A 19,128-nucleotide genomic window follows, 5' to 3' on the forward strand; every position below is an offset into this window, starting at 1 on the left:
CATGTTAATTTTAATTAAAAACTAAAAGCTCATAAAATTTTATAAATATTGCAGAGTATCACAAAATCCTTCACAATTCTAGTTAATAATAAAAAATAATATTGTTGAACAAAAATATATTACATTGAAATGTCTTAGGGAAAAAAGTTACTTTCAAAGTTTCGGTCACTTTTGACTGAGAATGTACCAAGTATGACCCAATAATGAAGAGCTCAGAGGGTAAAACATCTAAATTGAATATATATATATATATATATATATATTTACAAAAATAAAGAGACCACAGGCACACAATTCTATTTTTAACTTCAGTCGCATACAAATGTGAACATTATCATAAATGTTACATTTGAAGTTATTAAATTGTTATGAGGGACACATGAGCAGTAGATAGAAGTTTTGAGTAAAATCCTTTTTAAACCAAATCAGTTTAGTCCGTAATGGGGTTGAGAATAAAAAGTGTCCAAATCTGAAAAAACAAAACAAAAACAACAACCTTTATAATAATAAAACGGTCTTTAATGCCTGAGGTAGGGAAATATGATGGCGTGTTTTTTTTTTTTTACAGTACCCAATGATGTGGGGTATTTAGAAATGTAATCATAAGTAATAAAAAAAATCCAAGTTGTAATATTTCCCGAATATCTTGAATCTCAGTCTCTTTGAGATCAGTCCGTAATGCCACGTCATCTGATGTCACTGCCGCACCTGCGCAGCCATCTTGTGCTTCGAGCGAGGGGCAGATCGGAAGGAAGCGAGAAAGCAGAACAAAATAACAGTGTTTTGCGTTATATGGCCAGTAATGTCCGTCAAGTGACTGAATCCAACGAGAGCACAGTGTTGAGGCGTGATTGGAGGGGGTAAATACAGAGAAAGCTGCCCCAGTTCCTCGGATTCCAGACGTACAAGTCATCCTCTTCATCATTATCGCGTCTGCTCGCGGAGAAAAGAGCCCGATCTCCTGCTGAACACCACGACAACGACACAAACACACCATGAATCCAGAATAGTGAGTATTTGACGGCCGGGCTTGTGTTGCGGATGTCAGTGTGTGTATAATCATGAAGCGTCAGTGCGAGGAGCTTTGTCTAGCCTAAACGGCTAACAACGTCCGGTGCTTTAACTGCGAATTCAAATGACGTTTGCTCATGTAAAGCCTCTATTTAGAAAGTGTCTTACTGCGTTATTCGTTTTTAAACGTTTGAAATTCAAAACAGTCGGTGTTTACGCACGTAATTTCAGCATTTGCCCTGCTGCGGGACGTAATTTTTTGGTTTGTTGCGTTGCGACGGAGTGACGTCATCGGTGTGTAGTGAGGCTGGATCCAGCTGTCAAAATGGGTCTCGCTTATGAGCGCATATGCCCTTTTGCGCGGTGTTTTGAACCATACACGACTCGAGCTTGTCATTGCGAGGCATTCAAGTGTCATGTGTTTTTTTTATTAGGCCTGTGAATTGAAAGGCAGCAGCTGGAAGAGGTCATGAAGAGGAGAAGCTTCGGATTTTCGTATTAGTAGCATGAAGAAGTCTTTGGCTGAATAATTGAGTATTGCATGGATATCCAGTGGTGGATTAACATAAATTGATTACTTGTTCGCCATATCCAGCAGGGTTTCAAATGCTAATTCACTGGGAACAAAGAACACACACATGTTTCAAACACTCCCCTGTTTGCCATTGGTCAGTTAAACAGATAGTCCTGCCCCAAGCTCTGATTCTCACTTCCTTTCTGTATTGTGAATGAAGTTATACGCTTTACAATGTCAATAAGTACATTCTAGTTGCCTAAAATCGTAAGTCTTTATTTAAATAGTATTATCAGTTATATATAACATCAAAATATATCTGGTCGTTGACATTTGACACACCCACTACTATTCGGTGTGTGTTGTTTGTATTGCCAAAGTGCTTGGTTAAAATTAAATTGTTAAAACAATATATTTAAATGCTTTACTTGTCTAAGGCCCGGTTTCACAAACAGGCATTAGTTCAATTAGGCCATTTAAGTAACTTTTATAAACGTGCCCTATATAAAACATTACTGGTGTGTGTCTTAAGACAAAACAATAGCACTGACATATTTTAAGATGTATCAGTGCAAGTTTCTTTCAGTTAAAACACCTCAAACATGCATTTTAGTCTGTGAAACTGGGTGTGAGATTAAGGATGTTCTTTTTGTTTGTACTGGTGGTATAACATCTTGTTTTCCTCTTGACACATGCAAGCACTCTCAGTCATCAGCATGCTCAGTCACGCAACGTTTCTCTCAGCTGGTCTAATGTTAGTGCTTGGATTCAGAAACCATTGCGACAGACATCGTTGGAGTTCGATTCTCTCTGCTGTATTTCGAGCTGGTGTGGCAGGGGATACTTTGTTTATGCTTTTGAACTTTCTTCACCATCAGTTCTTGAATGTTGGTTCTTGGAAATGGCAGAGTTGATTTTGCAACTTGTACTCTGATGTCCTTTCAAAGCAGTTCACATTTTAGCAATGCTAATGGCACCTATATCAGTTCAGAGCAAGATGTGGTGTGCTCTATGATTATTTCAGTACTATGAGATGTAATGTCGTTAATATATTAACATAACAGGGCTAACACCATTCCTAAAGGTCAGTTTACACACTGACAAACAATACACTTACTGTGTACGAGACGAGAATTAGTTTTATGTTTGCTCACGTGAGCCAAACAAGATTATCATCATAATCACTAATGTAACTGCTGTAGTTGTCATCGATAATGAAAAGTAAAAGTATTATGAATGGTTTTCCATAATTGAATGAAGCTGAATTCTTGTTTTGATTAAAATAAATGTTAACAACATAAACGAAAATGAACTGAAATTAGATTTATACTAAGTAGAAATATATAATAATTAAAAAAGCATAACAAAAGGACAAAAACTTGCATTAAAATGAAAAATAAAACCTAATTCAAAATATGAATAGATATTATAATAGTAAAATAATGCTTCAAATTACACTGGACTGTAGTGATGCAATAAAATGTGAATTATTTATAGACCTTATTCAGATCAGCCCCATGACGGGTGTGAGGGATAGACTTACCATGTTTTCAATAGCATCCGCTGTAAAAAGCTAAATAAAGCTCCTACATCACTTATAGTTTTCCACAGCTCATGTTGTCTGGAAATGTTTTCTCTACTGAAATTTCTGAAGATATGTTTGCAGTGTTTCATCAGCAGAACTATCTAAAAACACATTAAAGCTACATTATCCCGGATACATTTGAAAACTGATTTCGTTTCAAAACGCTCTTTGCCGTCCACACTAGCGTTTTCCAAAAGCTCCAAAATGCTGGAAAACACTTAATTCCCTGTACTGGGTAAACCCAGCCTGATCGGCCGGCGATTTGATTTTGTCCTGCAGCTCAGGCTGGAAACCTGTACATTAATTTATCCTGCTTCTGTCACACTTTTGCGGGAGCCAATCACAGACCGGCTTATTCACCTGGAGCACTATTGGCAGGTTTAACACGATGACTCATAGAGAAGTGATGGATCGAGACCCGTTGATCACGCCTCTTGTGGTCTGATTGGTTGAAGGACTATCCAATTGACCTATCGGTAAGCCCCGCCCCCCTGCTAACTCGGACAAACAAACGGAGTTGCTATATCTTACAATGACAGCTGACAGTGTGAAAACCTTATCCCAAGATGTTTTTGGACACAGAATGTAGCGTATACCCCGTCCGAATGATGGCCAAACGTTACTGATGGTTTATCAAGTTTATGATGTCCTTTTTCACTCCAAAGAAATCATCATAAGAGCTGAACAAACAAAGCATAAGAAGTGCGCATTAACATCTCATTCACAAACTAGCTCTCTCCGTTGCATTACCATTAACATACACAGCAAATTACTCAAAAACACTCATACAACTAACAGTAAAAAAACATATACACACACCGCATGCCTTTTCGGGGGTGCAGTTAATAACTGGTAAACTTTGTATCTGCAAAACAACTCTGATGAACTGCATGCGAGCTCTTCCTTTCACTACCCATAGACTATAATACCCATCAAAATAGAAGTCCTCCTTAGTAGGACAGATAATGTAGACCATAAACATATCTAAAATGAAATTAATTTACATATAACCAGTTTAATATCGAGAGGCACTGAAATGTAGACCTTCGTGTTTTTGACCTACAGTGTTACATGACTTGAGAACAGTTCGTTATTTCGGTTTGTATGTTAGCAGGGACTATAATAGTAACTTAACGAGAGTATGACAAACAGAAAATCCTCTCAGGATCCCTGGAATCAGTGTTACAGAACCTCAGGCATGGCATTTTAGCATTTTTGTAGCATAAACACCATTAAACCGATGAGAGCTTCGGATTTTCCAATGTTTCTCTATGGCGCGGACACCTAAAGATGTCCGAGTTCCGGTTCCAGCGCAACTGATACTCAACTGCTATTGGCTCATCTGCGTTCGAGGGGAGGGGCTTACGATAGGTCAATTGCGTACAAATTTATTTGAACTATGCCCGTTGATCACGCCTCTTGTGGTCTTATTGGTTGAAGGACTCATAGATATACATAATTAGGCCGTGTGTCCACCAAAGCGTTTCACGCAGCTGGCTGGCGTATTCAGTTGTTTTCAATGGGAGCGCCGTGTTTTTAGAACGCCATGAGCGTAACGAGGCGCTGAGCGAGTATTTCACGCTCAAGCGCTGAGCTTTCAGTGTTTTTTACTGGTCGCCGAGAGTTGAAGAATGTTCAACTTTGAGCAAAACACAGCGCTCATCACTGTCACTTTTCACCCAGCCGTCCAATCAGAGTGGAGGAGGGGCGGGACATATACCACACCGACCAACCGCAACATTCTGCTTGTACTGTACAATGTCAACAGATGACGACAAGCAGTATAATAATGGTACAAAATAATTTAAAACAAGAGCCAGAGCAAATACTTTACATTGTATCAGCATTTTTATATAAAATCAATACAGAAACAAACTATCTGTGAAATGAGATACTAGTAACACTTCCGCGGATATTCCGTATCATAACAAGCAGAGAGTCTCAACTGAAAAAAAAGCTGCGCTGCCAAAACACTCTCAAGCGCCCACAGCGAGACGTTTTCAGCAGAGCGCCTAAAGCGCCTAGCATTTTCAGCTGGATAAAAACGCTTTGGTGGGCACACAGCCTAAAGGCTAGATGTCTTGTCCGCGCTGCTGGCCAATGGAGGTCAACGTCTGCACCTGGCAGCCATCTTGTCACTTGTCTTGCTCACTCGTAATATTTGTTTAAAGGTCCCATGGCATGGCATTTTTCTATTATTTTATAATGTTTCCTGAGGTGTATATTGTTAGTATGATTTTTACATCATAAAATGTCATAATTTAGAAATAAAAGGCATTTTTTCTATACTGCTGTTTGCCCTGTGGCTGAATGCCCTGTTTCAAGAGGCGTGTCTGCGGTGAGACTTCAGTAAAAACGCCCACTGTTGTGATTGGCTGACATCTTTGCATTTGAAATGAGCGGACGGCACATCAGTTCTCTCAGCACGTCTCAGTTCAGTGAACTGTTGTAGTTACAGCATATACTTCAGGTTATTAGTCTATTTCTAGTCGGAGGGACTGTCACTCATGTCAGAAAGTTAGTAACTTTAGTAAATTATGGATCAGCGCTGACTGGAGACGCGAACCGTTTAGAACGATTCAGTCCGATTTGGTGAACTGATTCGGTTCACTAAAAAGAACCGGTTCAAAAGAAAGATCGTTTGCGAACCGGACATCACTAATGTACCAGAGACTGAGCTCAGCGATTGCTAACAAAGTTATTTATAGTACCTACTGAGTTATGAGAGCGCTGTCAGTCAGCGCGAGTTTGTGTTTGTATCTGAATGAACGAATAATAATTAGCTACACATCAGAAATCACTGATCAGTGATCACAGATCAGAAGCTCATGTCAGAAAAAAAAAGAAACTGAAAAAAGACTTCTGTTTTCATTTGTACATCCAAACACTGAGAAACTGCCAGCATTCACTCGTTCACAAGCCATGAGCGTTTGCATGGGTGTGCCAGATTCTCTGGGCGGAGGAAAGGGAGGTAACCGTTCCTGTGTGGACGTCAAACCAGGAGACTTCAGGATTGGCTTGTCTGGGCTGTCATTTTCTCAAAGGCAGAGAAAGACAGCCAGAACTCGGGTTTACACCGATCAACATTTCTATCCACTTGGGGACAATATTCAGGCTAGGGGAACTCATATTAATGTTGAAAAACCTCATAAAATGAAAATTTCATGCCGTGGGACCTTTAATGGTGCATGTACTTTAAGTAACCATAACTTGCTAAATTTTCTACCGATTTTCAAACTGTTTGGTTTGTTATAAATGTCAGAGATGTAGTTATGACACTGCTTATGAATAATTATTCATAATTTCTTCAAGCATCCAGAATTATAGCCACGTTAATAACGTTTGTAAGAAACCAAACCATTTGTAAATCTGTCAAGATTTCAGCGAGATGAGAGTATTTGTGTTCGTGCAGATCACTCGCCTTACATCAGGTACCACAGAGCCCGCCAGAAAGCTTGCCTGTGACAAGATGGCCACCGGTGATGACGTTAGAGACTGCGCCATAAGACTAGGGGTGGGAATCTTAAGGCACCGATTCTGGGAGTAACGATCCAATTCCCAAAACGATTCTTAAAATACATTTTTGGTAACTAATTATCCTGCTGTGCAAATACATGAACTTTAGATTTCAACCAAAATTGGAGCTAATATGTTTTTTGTTTGTAGTTAGAATATCTGTTTGACAGTATTGCCATATTAAAAATGATTATGAAGATTTCTTTCAATACTTTTATTTTGATAACAAAGTTATATTCAAGATTAACAAGCTCTAATAAAACATAGTAAGCCATACAATTGCAAAGAACAATCATTAAGAATAAACAGTTCAACTAAGAGTGACAATTTCAGTTTCTTTACAACATTTTAACAAAAAATGTCTTTAAAGCAAAAAAAAGTTTACTTTGGTTAGAGCCACAAAAAAATCTTTAAAACATAGGCTAATGCAGAATAAAAACAACATAAGCGCTCGCTGAGAAGCCAAATTCAGTGTGTGCGCATAACATCTCACATGAGAACTTGCCGAGCTGCAACAGTCATGTTAGAGACATTTAACGAATCACTCATCAAAACGAAGTCTTTGTTCAGAAACATTGTGCAATAATTATGCCACGGATGTTTGTAGGTTTATACCCCGGCCACCGCATCGTAGACATAGGAGCGTTATTAAGCATTAATGGCAAGGAAAGCGCCTTATAGCCTACTTGAGCACCTCTTCGTTATTTTAGCTCAGAATTTCATTTTTTGGAAATATGAACTTAATTTAGAAATGCTTTTGAAATTAAAAACTTTGCATTTATTAAGCAAAATACATTTTTGAAATGGGGAGGCAGCCGCAGCGAGCGCAGACTCAGAGCGGCCAGAGAAACGGAGGAGCGACTGCTGTAAGGCGTTTGTGCAAAACTACGGAAAAACTGCATAAAACGTGCGGGTGTTGAACCCTCTCACCGGGAAAAGTGTCCCCACGGGTGCAACGCCCCTGAGCAGGTTGTAATTTGTCCAATTTATCTTAAACAAAGCCAATTCACCAGCATACGAACGTTCGCCTATCAACAGGTTTTTCTGTTTGGCCAGTGACCGCGTGTGTGTGCGCGCTCAGTGGTGAAGTGGCGGTTTGAATTGAACACAGAATCGATTCAGAATTTTTGAGAATCGATTCTGAATCGTTAGATAACGAATCGCGATGCATCGACCTTTTCTCCCACCCCTACATAAGACACCTAGCCTTTATTATATATATCTATGGAAGGACTATCCAATTGTGTACAGAGTCATTTGAACTATGCCCGTTGATCACGCCTCTTGTGCAGTAGAAAATACAGAGCAGACTCCCCAGACCAATGTTCAATCTTAAATTGAGCTGGGCTGGTGATAGCCAGACAACTAATTCCTTTCACTGTGTATGTGTAAACCCTCATAAAAGCTCACTGAGATGAGACCGGGAACAGACACAATAAAGTTATCATGCTATTCTTCTGGCAGGATCATTTTATTAAGCAAAATATCTCACCATTCACTAATGTGTCCAGGTCGCACTCACTCACCATTTTATGTTTGGTCTAAAATGCAACTATTCTCATGTTTTGCCGCAGGACAGCAATCGTGAGTACATTTTGTGTCATCTTTGCAGAACTGCGATATGAAGAGTGTACAAAGGAGTATCTTTAGCAATTAGCAACAGTGTGAAAGTGAATAGCACATAACAAGAACAGTAGCGGTATAAACATTCATATCTATGGGTTTTCATATGCGTTACATGACTAAACATGCGTCATCGAATTCAAATACTTCTGTTTTCACAGTCCACAGTACAACACGAAAACACCGTGTCCAAATTTATCCACTTGTGAAACAGTCTTCAAAAAGCTCTCAGTGTGGATGGAAGGCCAAAACGGAGAGAAAAATATGCGTTTTTCAAACAAAAACGTATTAGTGTTTATAGTACAACCCACTGAAGAGAGATGTATGTCTATCCCTTACAGCCTCGCTTTCATTCACATTAAAAATAAAAAATGGCGCTGCTGTGAATATGTGATAAACTCATCTAACTGGTAAATGTCATAAGGTTACATTTGTTCTGAAACTGAAATGGTGTATATTCACGATGATGTATTTAATGTATGTTTCTCCATTTTAGTGACTACCTGTTTAAACTGCTCCTCATCGGTGACTCTGGAGTTGGAAAGTCGTGTCTTCTTTTGAGATTTGCTGTGAGTTCAGGCACAGATGGCTTGTTTTGTCAGCTTTTGCTGCCTAACATCAATTAAACATCAAGTTTTCATTCAAGATCAAGATTAGTTTTCATTCTCCTGTCTGTTGGTGTTTTGGTCCTGCAGGATGACACGTACACTGAGAGCTACATCAGCACCATAGGCGTGGACTTCAAGATCCGCACTATTGAACTTGATGGAAAAACCATTAAGCTACAGATTGTAAGTCCATACATCCTCCCTCATAACGCACATTTTTCACACACATTCTGTGACAGCATGGCAGTCACAAGCATGCACACCATGAGTCTAGTAACTCATTACATTGTACATGTGAAAATGGGGCCAAATGCTTTAATAGAAGCATGCAAGGTTTGACATTACTATAAATGATTATTTCTTTCTATCTCATAGTGGGACACTGCAGGGCAAGAACGATTTCGAACCATCACCTCCAGTTACTATCGAGGGGCTCACGGTATCATTGTGGTTTATGATGTCACGGATCAGGTGAGACATAATCAGAAGTTCTCCTTCCTTATTTGGCACACTTTGCAACAGAATCAATAATGAATTGCTGTCCAGAGATGTCACGATATACAGGATATTTGATATTTAAAGGTTCAGTGTTTAATTTTAGCGGCATCTAGTGGTGAGGTTGTGAATTGCAACCGTTCAAAGCATGTAGAGAAGCTACGGTGGCCGACGCAGGACAAAGATTTCATTGTCTGAGACAGCAGAGAGTAGCTAGCGCTCTGTAGAGAAGTTTGTCCATTTAGGGCTACTGTAGAAACATGGTGGCACAAAATGGCGACGCCACTGTAGGGGACCCGCGGTGTGTGGAGATAGAAATGACTCATTCTAACGTAATAAAAACATAACGGTTCATTATGTAAGGTCTTTATACACCACTGAAAACATAGTTCTGTGTGTTTGCATTTTTTTCAATAGATCCTCATAAATACTACACACTGCACCTTTAAAAAATGTAATATCGCTATCATGTTAATTAGGGTGTCGCAATATAACGTTATTGGTGATAACTGTAATATTTCAAATGAATAGTACACGTATGATAATATGGCATGTAATCCAGCGCCAGTATATGGTTAAAATTCCAACGTACAGTATGTGTCGGTATTGTACCTTAAAGGGATAGTTCACCCAAAAATGAAAATTCTGTCATTTACTCACCCTCAAGTTGTTCCAAACCTGTATGAGTTTCTTTGTTCTACTGAACACAAAACAAGATATTTAGAAGAATGTTTGTAACCAAGCAGATAGAGCAACCATTGACTACCATAGTTCATATTCATTTTTGGGTGAACTATCCCTTTAACGCTGGTTGCCACTTGTCATAAAACACAAGCAGTCACAGCGCGCAGCTGCTACTGCCGTGTAAAAACATGTCGTTGGATATGACTGGCACTCCAAATAAGTTTGCTCGACAGTGTGGAAATGTTTTGGATTTCCGCAGGACTTGCTGTTCAACAGTGAGCGCAAAACGGGGCAATACCACCTGTTCTGTCCTGTTCACGTCCCTCCACCTCCGTTATCTTGCAGAATTGACCACCTGTACAGAGAGGAAGTTGCCATTATTTTGCTAGTCCTGAAATGGGAAATGTTACTTTAACCTGTTAACTGCTGACGCTTTTCTGTGTTTTATTAAATCTACATAAGAAATATCCTCTGGGCTTTTAGTCCAAAAGTGTGCTCATTCGGATAAAAACGTATGGATTATTGTATGTTTACTTCAAATATCTTTAGAGAGCAGTGTTTTTTTCTTCTGGTTTTTTTAGCCATATTGTGAGCATTATGTAGCGCTATACTCTCACATGCAATTTATGTTTCATTCATACTCGTGCTCACACTCAGAAAGTCCACAACTTGAGTGATAAGTTCAAGGAAATCCCTAATATGATCAAAGACATCCAGCTATCACTGTAGCTGAATAAAACGCGGATAGAGACATTTTGACCGTTTAAACACGAAGAGAATTAACACACCATTGTGACCGTATTAGGGTTTATCTGTGTTCGAGCCATCTCAGGCATTTATAAAGGATAATGTACATTTATAACGCAATGCCAATTTACATAGCCTTTAGCACTGTATATAATACTATACATTTCTTTTTAAATCCTAGTTGACTGATAACATTATTTATTTTTTCAAGATTTCTATGGATATCGTGATGTATCATTATTGTGAATTCTTTTAGCCACAATAACTGTGTAGTGAAAGACTGATATGGTGACAGCCGTCTATAAAAAGTCAGAAATAAAAATGTTCAGTCACATAGATATTTACCACATATTTCTGTAGTTCTGATTCTGTCATAGATCTGTCACATCTTTTTTTTTTCCTTGTTTTGTGAAGTGACATTACAAGGTAATACAAATAAATAAGTAAATAAAAATTAAAAATTAAAATAAATGCGTCAAAGAAAAACGGGCAAGGCTGAGACATGCAGCAAAACAAAGGAAGCGAGCCCTTGAAATTCTGGTGGCTAAACGTCAGAAGAAATAGGGTTTAACTTACGAGTTGGTGTATTTGATGCATTTGTAGCCAGTGGGATTTTCAGTTTTGAGTGTTACATTTTATCTGGTTGTTGTCTTCTTGGTTTTGTTTATGTATTCAGCTTCCACATCTATTGAAATCCGTTTTTTGTGTTTTATAAAGGGTTGTTTTGCCCTACATAAAACACAAAAACTTTTTCACCTTTTACCTGTTAGAATTAGTTTTCAGTCAGATGCAAAGATACTTAATAGTGTCTATAAATGAGCATGAAAAGTAAATGTATAAAAAAATAATTTAAAAAAGTGTCCTGACCTCGGAGAAGGTTTTCTCTATCTACGCAATGTTCTCACCTTTTTTTACCCCTCACCTGTTTGCATCCCTGTTCTGTGTGTCTTCCTCAGAAAACCTCTCTTGATGACCTGCTTGTCAAATGTGTGTTAATATACCCGTGTTTTAGATTAGTATAACTTATGTACTATTAAATTACTTTTGAATTAGCTTTTATTTGTATTCTTAAAGTATTAATTTATGTGCTTTTGTCATTTTTTTTTAAATTAGTTTAATCATTTCTGTATTGGTTTCTTTTCAGTTTTAGTACTTTAACTTGCAAATTATTTTAATTTGACATTTAGTTAGTTAGTTAGTTAGTTAGTTACCGGGGAAATATTTCTAATTTTCATTTAAGTTTTTCCATCTAATATGTTATTTCAGCATTTTTTTGCTTTTTTAATTGTTTCAGATGTAGATTACGATATCAACACTGGATAACAATGCTTTATCATCACATGAAATGTTGAAATTGAGAGTTATTTTCTCTGTCCTGCTCTTTCTAAAGGAATCGTATAACAATGTGAAACAGTGGCTACAGGAAATAGACCGCTACGCAAGCGAGAACGTCAACAAGCTCCTGGTGGGGAACAAATGTGATCTCACCACCAAGAAAGTAGTGGACTACACAACAGCCAAGGTACTAAAGCATCGAAATAGACACGTCTAATCTGTATTAGTGGCTGAGTTTAGATCTCTGTTCCCTTTTTCATCAAAACTAGTGGACTTTACAAGCCCAAATGCTTCCCGTTTTTGTGACATTGGGAGCATAATACTTTCCTTTACTATTACTGCTTCTTATGCTAAGGGTTGGAGATTTAAATAAACCCCCAACCTAATATTTAACCCGTCTTGCACCATTTGTTTTACGGATGTGAATTATATGTCAAATTGTGGGGCTTGTTCTCAGCGTTCTGATTTACACTTGCAGCCGATAAACGGGCCAAAAAATCCCATAGCCTTGCACTGAAAGAGGGAACCAGAATTATTTAGAGACCAGTATATCGTAAAGACTCGGCAGTGAGCCCATTTTGGCTTTGGGCAGTAAGTAACCACCTAGCAACACGTACAACACTTTATGGTGGGGAATTCTGCACAGGCATAAACTACTCAAATTTTCAACAGAACAAAAACTTTGTCTTGAATACAGTTGATTAAGCTTTTTGACAAGTCATTTTTTTTCTTCGCCATTGATGGAATTTTCCGTCATTTATGAAACAACGCTTCCCTGCTGTTGACGGAATTTTCCAGCAACTTCTTTTGTATAACGCTGGTGGGGAAAGAGTTAAATTCCCCATGAAATCAAAATGTAAGTTTTTTGACCTTAAGTATGAATATATCAGTCCTGCTGTTCTCTATAAGCTAGTGTGCTCCAAAAAAAGACAAAATTTGCATTTAGAAGATATAAGATATTCAAAACTCACAGTTTCTCACTTCCGCCAATATGGATCAATGATTTTGATGACATCCCTCTGCACTTCAGCTTCTCATCAGATTTTCTGTCCAATCAAATAGAATCGCTTTAGAATCGGAAGAGTCCCGTCTCCTAAACTATAAATAGACGCTGAAGCTGAAATTGGTCACTTGTTCACTGTAACGAGGTTTGTTGTTATGGGAAGGAGGAGGCGGGAACTGGCGAACGTTCACAAATTTTTAATCAAATAAAACAAACAAAATACAAAGTAAAAGCGGCAGCCCTTCACGGATGACTGCTGCACGCACTCACACACACTCACACACACACACATCACAAAAGGTAAATTAAATACAACATAAAATCCAGACCTGGTCCTCTCTCGTCCTTCACTGTCGTCGCTCCTCCTTTTATGCGACTAAGCTCCTCCTTAAGACACAGTCCCTCTGCCTCGCTGCTTGCCACATACCCCCATCGGTGGGGACCAATCACGTCGGCCGTGGCACCTGGGGATAAAACAGACGAGGCGAGAGAAAAGGAGCCGGAAGCATGAGGAATAATAATAATAATCCTCCCGCGCTCCCTGCTCCTCCCCGTCATGGTGGATGGCAGCAGGCTCCAGCCCACGGCGAACGCCAGCGACTCCTCCGCTCCCTCTAGGATGGCAGCCACCCCAACTCGACCCGGGCACGCCAGCGACCTCTCCATCCCACCGGTCTGCACTCGCCCCAGCACCACCACCTCGGGCAGCCCCTCGTGGTCTTCCTTCTTCCGCGCTGCCCCTCAACAGCACCTGAGGTGCTGACCTCCTCAGCACCTCGATCCTGACCTCCTCAGCACCTCGATCCTGACCTCCTCAGCACCTCGATCCCCCTCAACAGCGAGGGCTCTCCCACAGCATGTCCCTCCTTCCTCCCGGGTTTTCGGCACCAATGTAACAAGGTCCGTTGTTATGGAAAGGAGGAGGCGGGAACCGGCGAACGTTCACAAACTTTTAATCAAATAAAACAAACAAAATACAAAGTAAAAGCAGCAGCCCCTAACGGACGACTGCCGCACACACACACACACACACACATCACAAAATGTAAATAAAATAAAACATAAATTTTCCAGGCCTGGTCCTCTCTCGTCCTTCACTGTCGTCGCTCCTCCTTTTATGCGACCGAGCTCCTCCGTGAGACACGAGCTCTCACGGTCCCTCTGCCTCGCTGCTTGCCACATCCACTATATAGCGGATAGGGAAGGATTCAGACGTTTTAAATCTGCTTTCAGTCCTACAGTCTGCTCCGGTCCAGAAACACAATAGCACAGAGCGGATCATATGCATGAGTTGGCGCAGACCAGAAAACGTATAAGACCCATTTGAATTCTGCACAGAATGCTATATTTTAAAGCCATATGGAGGAGATTATGATTTTTAGACGTTTAGACAGACCTGGCATTAGAAACAGCACTGACGAGTAGACGAGAAAACACCAGTGCCATGCTACAACAAAATAAATTACACCCTTTTCAAACTACACATCCTCAGCAAGATTACGTTCACTGTTTTGCTTTAGTAACAGTACTCGTATTAAATCTAAAGGGGAATCTATCACACTGTGGCTGTCAAATGCAGTTTTGCAGAGCTCAACAGCTCTGGCCGAGCTGTGATATAAACGAAACACTATTAGCTTTTTTTAAAAAGGGGAGGAGCTGCTCTATGTCCCGCCCTGTCTTCCTGTTTCAGTGGAAATTACATCAACACATTGAATAAAGCTGCGCGTTTCAAGGCACTTCAGTGGGCCTTTAAGGCCTGTTCACACCAAGAACAATAACTATATAACTGTATTGGCGTCCAGCGCACGTTATAGTTCTGTTTATTGTAAGCAGTTATGTCGTCTGCCAGTGCTCGAGCTCATCAAAGCAGGATGGATTCTGATTTGGTGTCAATATTTTGATCTTAAACAATCGTTCTGAAAGGGATATCAATGATATCATCCCTCTATGCCGTTATCATTACAGTTGTGGTGTGGACTATTCTTTTACGTTTATAACTATTTTTAAAATGTCTTAATCCTTATAGTTATCATCCTCGGTGTGAATAGGCCTTTTTACAGAGCCAAACATGAGGTTGGGCAAAATAAAAGAGTTCTGAAGTGTCTTCTTTTTGCCTTCCAGGAATTTGCCGACTCTTTAGCAATCCCCTTCCTCGAGACGAGCGCTAAGAACGCCACGAATGTGGAGCAGGCCTTCATGACCATGGCTGCCGAGATCAAGAAGCGCATGGGCCCTGGAGCGACAACTGGAGGAGACAAGCCCAACCTGAAGATCGAGAGCACTCCTGTGCGGCAGTCTGGTGGCGGCTGCTGTTGAAGAGCCCGAGCATGCGCGCACACACACACACACACACACACACACACACACACACACACACACACACACACACACACAACCATCCCTTTCCCCCTCGAACACATTTTCTCACACACACACACACCAAAAAAACAGCATTCTCACGGGAGGAACCACTGCATCAAGAGCCAACGTCTAACAGCCTTACGGCTTCATTTGTGACAACATAGTCTTCTTGTTTTTATTATCCTTTCCCTTTTTGTAAGACACCTCACCCCTTTTTCCTTCCCCCATGAATAACCCACATCCTTAGCCCCGCCCCCTGTACTTAAAGTGGAGCTTTGGTACAGTCATATGTCCAATGTCTATAATGAGAGCAGAACTAGGGGCGATTCTGAAATCCTCCTTTTAAGCAACTAGCGAGGTCGTGTTACGAAAGTTAACCCATCTCTCTAGGATTTCTAAATCTCTCTCACACACATTGTCACTTGAATGAGGTTTTGTGGGCGAAAGCATGGCTTCTTGGGCTGAATCGACAGGAAGCCAACCGCATACAAAGTCGGCAATATTCTCTACTTGTTCTCATCCTACTAGTATATTATTGTTATTATGGTGATTTTTAAGACTGATTTGTTTTTGTTTTCTCCTGTAGGTTTTTGTTTTTCTAATGAAGGCTTGTACAAAGGCTTACCGCTGTCATGACGTAGTCTGGGTGGGGAACGGATAGGGTTGGTTTTTTTGTTCGTAATCCGGATTACGGGGGTCTAGGCTTTAGGTTGGTCGACGAAAGCTACTGTTCCCTCTATTACCTCAAGGACCTTTTGAGTGTCTGGCCATCGCGGGTTCAAAACGAATGCACGAACACCGTCTTGACTCGCGTTGAGGTCGTTTCCTCCTGTGGTCAGCAGTTTTGTGGCGTCATTTTACCATCTCGTTGAGCCAGACTTCAATTAAAGCCAACCCGTAGTCCTCGCTGCTACTGCCAAAAAATGGTCCATCATGCATTGTGTGCGCTTTGTATTTATTTGCATACGGTAAATATATTTGCATTTTTGTAAAGGGCCTTAATTTCGCCACCAATGACAGCGTGGTAGTTCCATGGATCCGGTTGTGTGTGTGTGTCTGTGTGGGAATATTGCGTATTACATCTAGGAATATTGGGATTGACTGGTCCAGTGTAGGAGACCGGATATGACCTCCCGTGTTCTTTAAAGAAAAACATTCGTACACGTAGATTCTAGCTTTCTCAAAATAAGGGTCTCATTGAGATGTTGCCTTTGGTGATTGAAGAGGTTCAGACGGATCCTACATGGCAACCTAAAGCCCCTCACATTTCGAACACAAATCGCAAATGATTGGCCTGATGATGTTTTTGACCTGGCTGTTTTATTATGTACAACGTGGATCTAGAAAATGTAGATAGAGTTTGTGAACTTCACTAGTATTAGTGCGTCACTCGGCCTAAATTAGGATAGTCTTCCCATCTGTGTAATCTAGTTTTCACACCACTAACATCTGCCAGTGCTAACACAACCGCACAATGTCGTCAGCGATGTCGTGCGGTGGATTCGCTCGTACTGTTTTGTAAGTGAACCGGTAGCGTCGGGTTGGAGGGAGCAGTAGCAGGGATATGGGTGCGCGTGCAATGGCTGGGAAGGAGGGACGGGCAAGGGGCAACTGCAGAAACTGCGTTTGGGAACATTCCTTTGATTTTTAAAACGGGTCCGTTGTGGATCCCGCGTTACGTCTGTGTGGAAATAAACAGTATATGAAAGTCTCATTGAAACCCTGCACTCTTTCACACACTAAACAAGTGCTTTTTGGATGCATTCGGAAGGGTCCGTTTTCTCCGATGGATCGCTGTCTTTTGATCTATGAATTTAGAGTTTTGTGGTAATGTGTTGGGTTAGCGGAAAGATGAAGGGGTTGGGGTTGGGGTTGGGGGGGTCGTTGCTTATGAATGTGCGTCTTTTCATTTGTACTTTTTACCCATGTCATTTGCACATCTAATTTTTTTGAATTAAGACACGGCGATGGTAAAACGGCAAGCAGCTCTTCTTTAGTAGTCTCCCCGTCTAATATACACGCTCTTTCTCTATCCCCCTTTTGCTTGCTCATCCCGGTGCGGTTTCATAGCCGGGTTTGATCTCGTTTTCTCTTCTCTGTACATATTATAAATATATATAATAAAATGATCAACATGAGACTTAAAGATGACTTTTCCCTGCTTGCTTTTCTGTGTCGAGAGTAATATTGTGTGGGTGGTGAGGTAAGTATCACTTCCCGTGCTAGTTGGAAAATGTGACGACTGATCATTTTGAAAGTTGAATCTCGTAAAACTTGTCAAGAACATGAACGTGGCATGTTTCACCCCCAAAATCATAAAATATTCATGGCGATTTGAATAAGAATCATTTTGTCTGGACTGGATGATTCTCAATACAGTGTACTGTAGGATGTAATGAGGAACATCATTTAGATGAATGAGAATTACAGACTAACTCGACAGTAAAACATCTGGATGCATTATAGCAATGAGAATTGGGTGAGGAAATATGCATAATTGTCATGAAAATAACGTCAAAAAAATGCAATATTTTTCTTTTTACAAATCATCTGTCTAGAGATTGTGTGTGTTTATGTGTGTATATATATATATTATATATAAAAAATATATATAAATATATAAATAAATAAATTTCTATATACATATAAACTGTTTAAAAGTTTGGAAATATTACTATTTTTAATGTTTTTTGAAAAGAGTCTCTTATGCTCATAAAGCCTGCATTTATTTGATCAAATACAGTAAAAAAAAAAAGTAACCCAACATTAATATTGTGAAATATTATTACTATTTTAATATACTTTAAAATGTAATTTTTTTCCGTCATCAAAGCTGAATGTTCAGCATCATTACTCCAGTTTTCAGTCACATGATCCTTCAGAAATCATTCTGATATGATGATTTATTATCAGTGTTGAAAACTGTTGTGTTGCTCAGTATTTGTTTTAATAACCTGTGATACTTTTTTCAGGATTGTTTGATGAATACAAAAAAACCCCAAATTTTTTTAAAGCTGCAGTCCGTAACTTTTGGCGCTCTAGCGGCTAATAAACAGATCTGCATGCGACTTGCGGAAGAACATTCAGCCGGAGCTGCTTCTGTCTGTTTATGTGTATGGCGAGTCACGCAGGGACTGTGCTCCTCCGCAGCGCTTCCTACCAGACCGGCCTGAAATAATAAACCCAATATAAACACGCATTATAGGTGTACCATAATGATTCAGGGTAAGACAAAAACACGGTTTGGAAAATGGATTCATGTTGTACATTCTCATCATTATATCATTTTTGTAAATCTTGAACACAAAAAAAGTTACGGAGAGCAGCTTTAAAACAAAAATATTTTGTTGAAAGAAATGTATGCTTTTATTCAGCAAGGATATGTAAAATTGATAAAAAGTGAGAGATTTATATTGTTAAAAAAAAGTTTTAATTTGAATAAATACTGTTTTTCTCCCTCAAAATTTTTTAAGCAGAACAACTGTTCACAACATCATTAATAACGTATCAAAACAGCATATTAGAATGATTTCTGATCATGTGACACTGACGTTTCATTTAAGTTGTAGTAATCAGCTATTAAGTAATTTGTGATTTTTCTATATAGCTTATCTTTATTTCAGTTCTCATTTTTGTACTTCTACCT

The 19,128-nt window shown here is 39.6% G+C and overlaps 1 protein-coding gene across 1 annotated transcript; it reads left to right on the forward strand.

Annotated features, from left to right (window-relative positions):
- Positions 1-706: 706 nt before the first annotated feature.
- rab1ba (zRAB1B, member RAS oncogene family a) lies at positions 707-17,625 on the forward strand. The gene is made up of 6 exons (XM_079810682.1): positions 707-1,009; positions 8,746-8,818; positions 8,945-9,040; positions 9,233-9,328; positions 12,174-12,305; positions 15,243-17,625. Exons 1-6 carry the CDS (start codon positions 996-998, stop codon positions 15,435-15,437), a joined length of 606 nt encoding a protein of 201 aa, XP_079666808.1. The 5' UTR covers positions 707-995; the 3' UTR covers positions 15,438-17,625.
- The last annotated feature ends 1,503 nt before the right edge of the window (positions 17,626-19,128 follow it).

Source organism: Gobio gobio, assembly GCF_949357685.1.
Source record: "Gobio gobio genome assembly, chromosome: 2".
Lineage (NCBI taxonomy): Eukaryota > Metazoa > Chordata > Actinopteri > Cypriniformes > Gobionidae > Gobio > Gobio gobio.

Coding starts and splice junctions, on each gene's coding strand:
- rab1ba (XM_079810682.1), top strand. Junction 8,819..8,944: donor GTCTTCTTTTGAGATTTGCT/GTGAGTTCAGGC, acceptor TTGGTCCTGCAG/GATGACACGTACACTGAGAG. Junction 9,329..12,173: donor TTTATGATGTCACGGATCAG/GTGAGACATAAT, acceptor CTCTTTCTAAAG/GAATCGTATAACAATGTGAA.